The 14,041-nt window shown below is 36.2% G+C and overlaps 1 protein-coding gene across 3 annotated transcripts in view; it reads left to right on the top strand.

Annotated features, from left to right (window-relative positions):
* The first annotated feature begins 943 nt into the window (after positions 1-943).
* Positions 944-14,041, top strand: part of METAP2 (methionyl aminopeptidase 2) — a 29,459-nt gene continuing 16,361 nt past the window's right edge. The window contains exons 1-3 of one of the 3 annotated variants that reach the window (XM_006197912.4): positions 944-1,337; positions 3,070-3,174; positions 10,871-10,936. In XM_006197912.4, coding sequence (XP_006197974.1) covers positions 1,187-1,337; positions 3,070-3,174; positions 10,871-10,936 — 322 coding nt within the window. In that variant the 5' untranslated portion in view covers positions 944-1,186. Of the gene's footprint in view, positions 1,338-3,066; positions 3,175-10,870; positions 10,937-14,041 lie in introns of all 3 variants that reach the window. The other 2 variants (XM_006197911.4, XM_072973209.1) reach the window with 2 other exon arrangements.

Here is a 14,041-nt window from a genome sequence, read left to right as displayed (position 1 = left end):
ACAGAATTATTAAATTTCTGGTGTCTAATGACTTGGGTTTGGATTCAAGCTCTCCTATTTATGTCCTATATGACTTAGTGCAATTTACCAAAACTCTCTAATTTCCCCAACTCAAAAGTGGGTTAAGAGAGATGAATGTCAAGTCCTTGGGCTTCTTTTTAAGTGCTATTTATACACTGAGTATTTACTGGGTTCCTACTATGCTTTAAAGGTGGGTGCTGGTGGTAAGAGCACAAAACATGCAAGGCTCCTGCCTTCACTGAGCTCAAGGCAGTTGGAGAGAAACACATACAACAAATAATCACACAAATAAATTAATTACAAACTACTACAGGAAGAGGTTCAATGAAAGGTTGTATGAGCAGGGCCTGATTTAGATTGTTGAGGACGGATTATCTGAGGGAGTGCATTTAAGCTGAAACTTAAAGGATGAGAAGATTCTATATTTCCTCTCGTTTCTCAACTCTCTTTAGTCTGGCTTCCTTCTCTCTACCTAAGTAGCTCTTACTCACCAGTGGCTTCCACATTACAATATATATCTGACATTTTTGAGTCCTCTTACTTGACCTCTTAGCAGCACTCAACGCAGTTGACCACTCCTTCCTTCCTGAGGCGCTGTCTTCCCTTGGCGTCCCTAATAATAAACGTCTTACGTTCTCTTCTCCTCTGACGGCCTCCTCAAACCCTTTTGCAGGTACATCTCCTTAAGCGCCTGGACAGCTTCGCCGTGAGCTCTAATTATGAATGACAACGCGGTCCTTTTGAGTCATAAAAAAGGAGTGTGTGCAACTGAAGGCACTTTTTTCGCCCCTCTCCTCGCTTCCGGTATATTGTATAAAACCATGAATATAAAACTTTTGGGTTTCAGCAGAGACGCGCCTCTCTCTCGTGGGCAGCGCCACTCCACAGGGTAGGTGCAGGAAATCAAACTGACACAAGCAGACAGGTTTGCCCGAAGCACGGGACGAGACACAGATGCAGCCTGGCCGGCTTTTCGCCACCACCTCAGCCGCGCGCAATCCAACGTGAGCCCCGCCTACTCTGCGCGCGACCTTCCGCGTCGAGTCCTCCTCCGTCCCAGCATTCCCCGCGGCCCTACCATAGAGAGCAGCTTCCGGCGTAGGTGTGTGAAGAAGGAGCGGGCCTTCACCGTTCTGTCTCACTCCCTCGCGCTCTCTCTGGCAATATGGCGGGCGTGGAGGAGGTAGCGTCCTCCGGGAGCCACCTGAATGGCGACCTGGATCCAGACGACAGGGAGGAGGGAGCTGCCACTACGGCTGAGGAGGCAGCCAAGAAAAAAAGACGGAAGAAGAAGAAGAGTAAAGGGGCTGCCACAGGTAAAAGGAGTTTTATGTTTTCCCAGTCCACGCCGGGATGGCGGAACGGCTCGACTCAGGCCCGGCGTGGGTGACAGGGACTGGGGACTCGGAACCCTAGGCTGGTTCCCAGGACTGAATTTGTGTCCAGGCCAGGCTGCAGATTCCCAGTCCCGGAGAGAGGCGGTTTCTCCCGTGGGACTAGGGAGCTGGTGGGTGTGGGGTGGAAGAGAAGAGGGTGCCTCAGCTTCCCTAGAGGTAGCTCTTGGGCCACTGTTTTGCCAGAACTCCGCTCCCACGCAGACCGTGCAACGGACTTGGAGCCGTGCATAGGGCCCAGCCCTCCCACCTTCCTCACGGTTTGGCCTCCTCCTCCAGAATCTGGTTCTGACCCATACTGCCTCCTCTTTACTAGAATAACGTGGGACATAATTTCGTTGGGGGGGGTGGAGTTGGCAGGTCTTAGTGTCTCGACCGCTCCTCCCCCCACCACCCCAATTTACAGAGGGATTTTTGTGGCAAGCTGCACTTCTAGGCTCTGTATGGATGTGTGTATGCCCACGCTCTCTTGTCACTGAGTGGTAATTGAAGGATGTATGTGATGGTGGTGCCTCATCTGCCTAATGCTACAGCATCATCTAGCTTTAGGGCTTTTAGACCTGAGTTAGGATGCCACTTGTAGGCAGTCTAGATATTCTGTGGGTCCGAATGGAACTTCTCTAAATCCACTAGTAAGGCAAGGAAAACAGCTGAAAGTTAACACTTGGATTATATCATGAGTTATATTTGATTTCAAGAAGTCAGTGTTTTTGTTGCTCAAAGGCGTTCATTTTAGGAAAAATAGTTTATACTATTTCTGATTAAAATCAGCCACGGAAAGAATGAGAGAAAAATGGAGAGGCCATAGGTGATGAATGTGGAGTTGATAGAGGTTGGAGAGGGCTAATCTGTATATTTCTGAAATTTTGATTAGATGGGAGTTGAATAGGGAGAGTTGTAGGTGCTGGGACACTTCCAGAGCAAAGTTAAATCCCAGAACATAGTTTGGTTCTTGGCTTTCAGATGCAAGCCAAACTCTTCAGTTTGTTCTTTAAGGTGTTCAGCAGACTGCCTCTAAAATATTTTTAATTGTTATATCTCTGTATGAACTCTCTGCAGTAGCCAGGATGTCACTTCGTTATGTGCTGCCTGATAATACTATTTCTGTTTATGCATATACGTTGCTCTTTTAGCTAGATTGTAATCCCTTCCAGAACAGGGCCTGGTGTTGTGCATAGCTGTTGGAGAATTCTGTTTTTAGTAATGAAATCTCTTTTGTTTGTTTTGACTTTTCCTGGCCCAGCTTGACAACTTCTTTCTTCATAAAGCCCCCAGAGTCCCACAGAAATCCTCTTATTAAGTTTTTTAGCATCTGTTGTCCATTTGGATAATAAAGTATTTTTTGTAGTTTAATTGTTAAATACTTTAAAAAGTTAATTTACTTAAGGATAGGGACCAACTCACACTTTTGTTTGTCCTTTAGCTGTTAGCACAGAGAATGTATAATGAATATTTTGTTGGATGGACAGTACTACTTAGAGATAGAAGATTCTTCTCTATCATATAAATTCTATTTTGCTTACAATATTTCTGTTTTTGTTTCCTGAACATGTATCAGGAAAGGACTTGTGTATTTTTTAGGATCCTTAGAATATATTCTAGTGGGAAAATATCTTTATTAGATTTGATTTATGTTTTTATATTTGATCAGCAGGGCAACAGGAACCTGATAAAGAATCAGGAACCTCAGTTGATGATGTAGCAAGACAGTTGGAAAGACAAGTGTTGGAAGAGAAAGAAAGAGATGATGATGATGAAGGTAAATGGTTAATTTGATTTTTGTGGTTAGAAAAGCAAGAAAATAAGACATTCTTTAAACTAAAACTATTAATTTGTTCATATAGTCCAGTATTCTCTGATGTTTTGGTTAATTGATATTAAAGCCTCAATGCCACAAAGAGGAGAAGGTATTTATTAGCAACTTTTTAAAAAGTTGAATATGTTGAATGCTCAAATAACACAGATCACAACTCTTGAAAATGTACTTGGTAAAGGCCAAGTAGTGGGTGAGTATGAATAAGATAAAATTGAAGTCCTGTTTATTTAACTAATGTTTATTGAACAACTGATATATATTGTGCACTATCTTAGGATACATTCATGCATTCTCATTTTACCCTCACAAAATCAAGCAAACAGGAAATAAGAGTTACGTGATTTGCCTAATGTGACACAGCTAGAATGCATAAAATAGAGCCAGAGTTTCAAGCAGCAACTGGTTCCAAGTCTGTTCCTTTTACTCTCTTTCAAGTGCCAAAGGTACTTCTCTTTATTCTCAAAGGAGCATCTTGGAGCACTTATAAAATCTATTATAAATTCCCTGATCCTAGATCTTTGTGGTATTTTGGAGCTTTCTCCATAGATTTCATTAAAGACAACTCTTGGAATTTATATTGTCAGTGAGACAGTGGAGGAAGTGATTAGTTAGGAGAACTATTATTATTCTGTACTCTCTTCTGGCGGAAGAGGAGGTAGGGCTTTCCCATTCTCAATTACCTACTGCTGTGACCATTCTGCCTCAGGCTCTGCCATTTTGGGCTTATGCCTTCCAACCCTTAGCAACAAATACCTGCTGTACTTTAATTATCATGTTACGATAATGCAGAGCACTTGTTTTTCCATTGGAAAGATAAGTTCTCTGCCTTCAAGGAGCTTACAGTAAAAATTTTAGTGAAAAAAGTGCCAAGGTTTGTTAGAGAATCTTATGCTGCATTGTGGTGAAGGAAAGTACAGTATTTTTTGCAAATTGCCAGGGAAGGAGACCAGGTAGCTCATGCTCAAGAGACATGAACCCCCCCATGGCTTTTAGGAAAGAATTTTTAAAGGCAACATTAGGAGTGAGGGTTGCCGGATTCCTGATCAGCTTCTAGACTTTCTTCTGATTGGTTGGTTGTGTGGTAACAAGGTGATTTTTGGCAGGGGTGTAGGGGGCAGAGTCTCAGTTACCAGTTTTCTGGCTTCAACTAGTCTGCAGTTTGTATGCTAGTGGTCCGTACAGTTGACTTTTTCTACCTAGTAGGGGTTTTAGTATCTGCAGCACAACTCAAGGATATGATTTAGGATATTATCTATAGCCCTTGAGGAGAAACTAAAGGTCCTTAACATTGTTTTATGGCTGAACTATTATTATTTTGTCTTGCTTAATTTGTTTTCCTTTGTTTCTGCATTTTCTCATTTCTCTGATTAAATTTGCTCTTTGGAACTTGAAGAAGGCCTAGGAGTCTAAAATCTTTTTACATACAGTCAGAAGAAATAGGATCTGCCCTGGGAAGGCCCCACAGGGTCCTGCTTGGTTACAGAATAAGGAAATAGTTAGCTTTTCCTTTTCCTTACACAAACCGTGTCCATTCTACCTTGGTTTATGCTTCAGATAGTGAACATATTTTGAATTCTTTAACAAGAAAGATATCTGTAAATTCAAGGTAATGTAATAGGTTGCTATAGGCCCACTATGTGTGGAATATCACAGTGCTAAGCTTGAAGACAGTGCGTTGTTCCACTGCACCTCTGCAAAGCTGTATGAATCTCTTGATATTGAAGAAGGGTATTTTGCTTGTCAGATTGGAAATCTTCAATGTACTAAAAAAAAATTTTAGGAATATTAGTAGTTTTTCCAGTTTGAGTTCATTTTCCTAAATTCATTTTGGTAATTAGGACTAACCAATACTACTAATCTGTTGTGAGAGGTCTTTGAGGGGATGGAAAGGTAGTATTTCACTATCTTTATTCTAAAGGAAAACTGATGGTTGTGGAGAGACAAAATAGAGAAGTGAAAAGATACACTGGTACCTGAAATAAAATGTATTGGAATTTGGGTTTGGAATTGTGGACTGAATGCTGAAGGAAGGCTCATTGGATGGAATTAAATAAAATCAAACAGAAGAGACCATTTTGGGGCAGGACAGTGCTGAGAAAATATTCAAAGCATAGTGAACAGTGCACACTGGCCTCATTATGAGATGATTATGAGGAATCCTTTGAGCATTTTTTTTCCCATTTTTCATTTGTTCATTCCTTTTTCTCTTTTAGTTTTATTGAGATATAATTGGAGACAACACTGTGTAAGTGTAAGGTATACAGCATGATTGGACTTATATACATGGTAAAATGATTACTACAGTAAGTTTAGTGAATATCCATTGTCTCATATAGGTACAAAATAAAGGCAAAAAAATTCTTTTTTTGTGATGAGAACTCTTAGGATTTACTCTTAACAACTTTTATATATAACATACAGCAGTGTTAACTACATTAATTATGTACCCTACATCCCCACTACTTATTTTATAACTAGAGGTTTATACATTTTGACCACTTTCTTCTAGTTCTCCCTCTCCCCACCCCTTGCCTCTTAACCAGAAATCTGATCTATTTTCCTATGAGTTTGAGCATTTTTAGAATAAGAATGCTCTGAAAAACATAATTTAGTTTTCATATATATGCAGGATTGTTAGAAAAGAGGAAACATATAGGAAAGGCATGGAGATCATTTTGAAGGCCACTTGATAATAGGCCCAGGCATGTGGTAATGAAGGATTGAATTGGTGGGCATAAATGAGAATGGAAAGGAAGTGTCTGATGGAACCATGGTTGGGAAAGCAGAATTTGAAGGATTTGGAGACTTTCAATTTGGGGAAAAGGAAGGAGAGGCAAGAGTAGACTCTAGGGGTTTGAATTTGGGTGACAGAATGTTGGTACTGTTGACTAAAATGGTGAAGTAAAGACAGAAAGCTGGTTTAGAGATTGAGGGGGTGGTTTGCAAGCAAAGAAGGTGATAATTAATTTTAGATTTAATTTGAAACTGGGGTATTGGTGTAAAAAGTTAATCCTGTGGGTATTTAATAATGTGTTAGAAGTAATTCATTCAATAAATTTTAAGTCAGGCTTATTGAGGTATATTTTGCCTAGGATAATATATTACCTTTTTTTTTTAATTAACTATTTTTAAAAGCAGTTTCAGGTAAAATTGAGCAGAAAGTATAGAGATTTCCTGTATACTTCCTACTACCATGCATGCATAGCCTCTCCCATTATCAGCATCCTTCAGCGGAGTGGTACGTTTGTTGCAGTTGACGCACCTACATTGATACATCGTTATCACCCAAAGTCTAGTTTACTTTAGAGTTTACTCTTGATGTTGTGTATATTCACCTTTTTAAGATGTATAGTTTGGTGAGTTTGACAACTGTATGCATTTATATAAACATTACCACAATGCGGACCATTTCATTTAACATTTTAATCTCCACGAAACAGTTATCTTGTGTCCCTTTGTAGTCAATTCTCTTGCTCTACACCCTGACCCCTGGCAACTGCTGTTATATTTTCTGTTCCTATAGTTTTTTTTTAAACAATGTTCCTATAAATGAATTTTTACATTATGCAGCTCTTTCGGTGTCTGGCTTGTTTTACTTAGCATGTTTTTGTGAGTCATCTGGTTGTTGCCTATGTACAGTAGTTCATTACTTTTTATTGCTGAGTAGTATTCCAAATTTGTTCATTCATTTACTACTCCATGAAAGTTTGGGGTGTTTCGAGGTTTTGTCCATTATGGATAAAGTTACTGTGAACATTTGCATACAGGTCTTTATGTTTTTATTTCTTCTAGGAGTAGGGTCTCTACTGTGTAAATGTAGGATCATGTGGTTAAGTGTATGTTTAGCCTCATAAGAAACTATCAAACTATTTTCCAAAGTGGCTGTACCATTTTGCATTCCTGTCAGCAGTGTTTGAGAATTCCAGTCCCTTTGTATCCTCGTAAGCACAAATATTGTTTGTTTTAATTTTAGCCCTTCTAATATAGGTGTATAGTGGTATGTCATTGTGGTTTTGATTTGCATTTCCTGAATGACTGATGATGTTGAGTATCCTTTCATATTTTTATTTACCTTTTATATCATTTGTCATTTTTTTAGATTCCACATATAAATGATAGCATATGATATTTGTCTTTCTCTGTCTGACTTCATTTGTGATCATCTCTAAGTCCATCTATGTTGTTGCAAATGGCATGTTTCATCCTTTTTATGGCTGAGTAATATTCTATTGTATATATTCACCACATCTTTACCCATTCATCTGTCTGTGGGCAAACTTAGGTTGCTTCCATGTTCTTGCCTACTGTAAATAGTGCTGCTGTGATGTACATATGTGCATGTATCTTTTCGAATTAAAAGAGTTTTCATCTTTTCCAGATACAAGTAAAGAGTGGGATTTCAGGATCATGTGATAACTCTATTTTTAGTTTTTTAAGGAATCTCCATACTGTTTTCCATAGTTGCTGCACCAATAGTGTAGGAGGGTTCCCCTTTCCCCACACCCTCCCCAGCATTTATTATTTATATATTTTTGATGACTTTATATATTTTTGATGCAAGTTCTTAATCAGATATTTTCTCCCATGCTGGTATTGTTTGCAGCAGAAAATATTTTAATTTTGATGAAGTCCAGTTTATCTAGTTTTTTCCTTTATGGGTCATACTTTTTGTGTCCTATCCAGAAAGTTAAGTAATTGAGGTGTCTAAGATCATGAAGATTTGCTCCTGTATTCAAGAAGTTTTATATGTCATAAATGTTAAAAGGAAGAAATGTCCTTTTAATACATTATGTTTAGGTCTGTGGTCCATTTAGAATTAATTTTTGTATATAGTGCAAGGTAAAGATTGAAGTTCTTTTTTGTTTGTGTATAGATGTCCATTTGTCATTTATCAAATATTAATTGATTTGGGCATAATGCTAATATAGAAATAAAACAGTCTCTGCTTTTTAAGAATATTCTGGGATGCTGTGAAAGAAAGACATGTAAAAACATAAATTGTAGCATGGTATGATAAGTAGAACCATGAGCATATGTAGTGTAATACTCAGATCCTGGCTCTACTGCAATTCTAGCACAAGTGTTCAATAAATGGTGGCCATTCTGTACTGAACAGTGACTTTGGACATTGGATAAAGTAATTAGCCTTAGAATGATGACTGAGTATCAAGGTGGAGCTTTGTCTTATTCCACTTTAAAGATGAGGAAACCATTATAGGGGGAGGCTAAATAACTTCCCCAGGGTCACACAACTGGAAGGATTTTGAGTGTGTATTTAAAACTGCTTATACATCTTGAAGCATTTGTTTCAGGTTCAATCTAAGGTATATAGCTGTGTGCTTATTGAATGTTCATACAGAGCAAAGACTATCTTGTATACTGTTCTGTCCCTATTGCATGGCACTTAAGAACTCATTTATTTATTGGATAAATGAAGAAGGATACTGTTAAACCTGAGGAGCAGAATATGTGAGTTTGCTATATATGTCACATGAGAAAATTCAAAGTTGTGTTTTCCAAAAATTTTTCTTGTTATTTTTGTTAGGCTTTTGAATATAGAAACCACTAATTTGTAAGTCAGCAATATTTGTGTCGCCACTGTTTCTGTTGATTTTATAAGATTGAGCATAAGAAATGCAACTTTGTAAGTCAGAAATTGTCAAATATTGATGATTTCCTGTCATTCCACCCATTAAAGCCCTAGAACATGTTACCTCCCTCTTTGGTAAACTGCTGTTTCCTATTTCTCAATTAGGTGAAGATAAATATAAATAAGATAAGGTAAACTAAAAGAACATTCATTCATGGAACAGACTGAGCATTTGTCACATGCTTGGCACTGTGCTTAATTTAAGAAATGGTGTCTAATCCTTAAGGAGCTTGAAGACAATTAAGGATCAGTTTAAATTAATGATTATAATAGAAGAATATAGTAGGTAGCATGGTGAGGGATTTTCTTTTATGACTCCTACTTATCAGTCTGGGAGTAGAAAGGAAGCTCTTTGAGCAGAAAATATAAACAGTCATTTGACATTGTTATATGGGTGTAGGTTTTACTGTGTAAAATTATTAATGCTAGTAGCCATTAATTACTACCACTAGGTTAAACATTAAAAAAAAATACCATATGATGAGCATACTATTAAACTATGAGCTTCTAATTATTTGCAGCACTGTCCTATTCATCTGTATTTCATAGTAGTGTGATTTGTCTGTAGATTAGCATACTTCAGAAATGATTGTTCAGATTTATTGAGCATCATTTTTAGAAATTCAGGCATGTAGTTCTGTTTTTGACAACTTTATTTAAAAATGTTTTAAGTCGCTATTTAATTTTGGCCTTAATTGTATTGTTTATTTTTTCTCAAAGTTCAAGGGTATGGCCATTAGGCTTCATAGAAGATTGTTGTCCTATCAAAACTGACAGACAGATCATGGCTATTTTGGATACACTTTTGCTAACTAATTTTTGAATAGTTTTTAACCTCCATTTTTGGGGCATCAGGTTCTTTTGAGAATCTGAGAACTATGAACCTAGGAAAAATAGTATTTTTTTTAAAATTTTACTTTTTATTGAAGTGTAGTTGACTTACAGTGTTAATTTCAGATGTACAACAAAGTGATTCAGTTATACCTATACATGAATTTATATACATGTATTTTCAGATTCTTTTCCATTATCACTTATTATAAGAAATTGAATATAGTTCCCTATGCTGTAAAGTAGGTCCTTGTTTATCTATTTTATATATAATAGTGTGTGTCTTTTAAACCCAAACTCTTAATTTATCCCTCCCGCACTTCCCCTTTGGTAACCATAGTTTGTTTTCTATGTCTGAGAGTCTATTTCTGGTTTGTAAATAAAATTTGTATCTTTTTTTAGATTCCACATATAAGTGATATCACATATTGGTCTTTCTGACTTATTCCACTTAGTATGATCATCTCTAGGTCCATCCACGTTGCTGCAGATGGCATTATTTCATTCTTGTTTATGGTTGAGTAGTTTTCCATTGTATGTATATACCACATCTTAAAAATACGATTTTTTTGTATGTAATTTGACTATGAAGGAGACCTCTTTTTCTGTAATAACAACTATGCTGGAAAGATATTTTAAAATATGAGACCCCAGTCACCTCTCACTAGATTGGGAATCAGATGACATATTCTTGGTCTAATTCTGTCATTTATGTTAGAATTATCTTGGGCATGTCCCTTAACATTCCTTTTTACCTCACACAGTTGCTTTGAGGATTACATGAGATCATGAAATACAAATGTTTAACTGCAAAGCATATGTAAATTATAATTATATAATTTTAGATGATGTCATATAGTCATTATTATTGGTATTTAACACTAATTTTTCTTAGTTTTTTGAAAGATATGTTATTTAATACTTTTTTATTCTTAAAATATCTTGTTCAACAATTCTTTTATTAGAGTAAGTCAAAGTAAAGTTTACTAGTGCTTTTGATTACACAAGCCAAATTCTTGTACTTAATACAAAATTCTAAGAATGTTGAGTCGACTTTGCTATTTAAAATGTACTGTATGTGTGTGTACTTGTCTGCTTGTATTTGTTTTGTCTCTCTGCTGATTAGGATAAAATGATCTTGAAACTATGTTTCCTTAGATGGAGATGGTGATGGAGATGGAGCAACTGGAAAGAAGAAGAAAAAGAAGAAGAAGAAGAGAGGACGTTAGTGTCATAAGTTGACCTTACTTGACAAATTAGAATGGTTATTAACCAGCAAGTTTGAAGAGTAGATTTGAAGTTGCTTAAAATTCTGATGTATATAAGGGAAATAAATTTAGGCTTAATGGAAATTCACAGCTATTTGGCAAGTACTTTGCTTTAACTGTCGTGGTATTTTCTTCAGCAGTTACTCAGCCAAGTAATGTTAATAAGTTTGTTGCATTTTATTGCAAGTTAGGGATAGGTTCCTAAAAAACTTTATAATTTAAAACTTGAGTAATTCAAGTAATTTTGTCAGTGATGGCTAAAGTAATGCCACTGAGTGGTAATAGGATTAACATAGTTCACAGTTCATCTGCCAGCTTTGATATTAAGAGATTTTTGAAGAATATTTAATGAGGACTCCCATTACTTAAAATTTGTGAATATAGTGAATTTTTATTAATAACATTTGTATCACGCTATTTCAAATTCACTTAAAATGTGATCTTATATTTTGTTTCTATAAATGATATAGCTGAATGTCTTCAGGGATCTGAAACTCTATCAGGAAGACTAAGGGGAGATTGTATAGTACTGAGGAATTAAAGTTGGGTTGAGAATCAGAACAAGTTCTAATCTTGGATGTTCTTTGGGCTGTTAGGAACTATTCAGTGTCTGGCTAAACCTTCCTTTAAAATCTCAGGCTAAAATTGTATAAATCAGAATATTGGGGGCTTGACTTCCATTTTTAATCTCTGTGTTGAGGGAAATACTTAAATTATTTTTAAGAAAGCTATTGGCTCTGCCAATCATTCCCCAGATGTGTCTCTAGGTGGACATGGGATAGCCTTCTTTCTATTCAGGCATCTGTCCTGGTTAAACCTTTCTCCTTAGGATGTCAGCTCTGCCCCTAGCATAGTCTGTATTTAATGAGCACAGGTTACTTGCATTCCAGGAATCTCCAGGGATTATGATATCATATTCCTTCCATTCAGAAATTGTTCAAAGTGTGCTTGTGAGACATGGTATTATTACCTGAGAATGGGTTGAGTGAAATCTGTTTCTCCAAATACTCTAAAATTGCTCCCTAATGAAGGTAAATAAGCAGTGAGGAGTGTTAAGGAGCTGCTTTGTATTTGTCCTTGGTAGAATTCTTCCAGTGACAGATACTTTAGTATGATGCCATCAGCCTTTATTGTGCCTCCTATGAGGATGTTGTTGAACTTACATGTTCATTATATTTCTTTATCTGCACTCTCGACAGACACTGATTTGTCTGGTCTTAGTATCAAGAATAATTGGGCTTTTCCTGAGTGGTTAATGTATTTCATCTCAGAAACATCATGAACTATGCAAATAACCGAGCCCTTTTTTAATATATAGTCTGCTAGAAAGCTTAGAGCCATATCTGGTTTTGTATTGGCCTTATTTCAGATTCTATTTTATATTCTTCTGTGTTTTGATTTTTGCTCTCTAACTTGCTTTGAATGTCTCTTATTTGTGTAGACTGTCATAAATCACTTCTGGAATAAGCCAAATAATGTAATCATGGGCAGTCCACTGCCTTCATTTTCCTCATCTATAAAGTGAGAGAATTATAAATGATAGTTGATGGTTAAGTGCAGTACAGATATTTAATTATTCATGGTTTTAGATGATAACTTGGACTTAGTATATTATAATTTTCAAATGTTATCCAAAAGTTCATCTGGTTTTTCATTTTATAGATGAGGAAACAGGCTTGGCACGTTTAGTCTTTTGTCCAAGTCACAGCTATTAAGTGGTAAAAGCTAGACTTCAACTTATTTTGAATACAGATTATTTTTCTGTAGTGATGTTTTTGAGTCCTTTAATTATCTTGTCTTAATAATTTGTGGATAATATAAAAGGTATCTTTATTAGATTTGTAGATGAAATAAGGCTGAGGGTGATGACATAATACTTTGGTTGACAAAAATAAAGATTTTAAACTGAGACAATTGGCTAAGATTAACAAGCTGAAATTTAATAGATGTATATAAACTTAGTCTAGGGTGCTAGGATCCTGAGGATTTTGAATGCTTGTACAATGTGAACCAAAAAACTAGGAGTCTTTACCTTTCAATAACAGTAGGAGTTTTAGAATCAGTGGTGTAGTCTTATACTAATTATGCCTTATTTAGATTATTAATGGAAGTCAGTTCTAGTACCAACTTAAAAGAAATACTGACAAGGTTAGTGATTATGAGTGAAAGTGTTAAGAACCACATCCCTTAAAGTGGTTTACTCATCATAGGAAGGAAACAGTAGAAATGAAAAGTAAAATTTTTTTAACTGCAAAGAATAAACGTAGAACTGACAGAGGAAAGTAACAGGGAGATTAGTGTAGGAAGACCTTTCTAATAGTTACAGTTCTCCCCAAACGAATGGATTTTAGCTTAGGAGATAATGACTGCTTCCATTGTGAGGCATTTAGTGCTATCTGTCAGGGGTGCTAGGTGGGGGGTTCCTGAATTTCAGTGTGAGGCTAAATTAGATGACCTCTGAAGTCCTTTTTGATTTCAAATTTTAAATGTTCCCTCTTAGGAGGAACCTAAAACAGTATTTCCCAAAGATATTTGCCCATAGAACACTTTTAAATGTGTTAAAAGAAGGAAACAGTTGGTACTCATGAAATACTGTTTGAATTAGAAGAGGGAACCAAAAAATGGTTCCATAGGTAAATGCTCTGGCTTAGTAAATGGTCATATTTTTATTTATATGTGTCCTTTTTCCCCCTCTTAGGGAAAAAAATCCCCTAAAATATGTGTTAAAATTTAAGACAAATCCATAACATAAGACCAGCTATAATTAAAAGAAAAATCACACTCTTCAACTCAATACTTGGTAAATGCTGCACGGGTATACATCAAAAGTCATATATTATTGCATAAATTAACTGTTATGCAACTTCCTAACATTCCTTGGATGCAGCATTTATTACTAAAAGAAAGTTCTTAGAATAAGAACTGTATAACTAGTTCTTACATATTTAAACAGATTTTTAGAAAACAGATTTCTAAATATTTTAAAAAATTTTGGAGCACTGGTGTCTTAAATTATAGTTAGGGAAATAATGTTCTTTAAACGTAAGCTAAGTACCATAGC

The sequence above is a fragment of the Vicugna pacos genome, chromosome 12 (genome assembly GCF_048564905.1).
Source record: "Vicugna pacos chromosome 12, VicPac4, whole genome shotgun sequence".
NCBI lineage: Eukaryota > Metazoa > Chordata > Mammalia > Artiodactyla > Camelidae > Vicugna > Vicugna pacos.
This window is presented reverse-complemented; position numbering and strand designations above follow the sequence as displayed.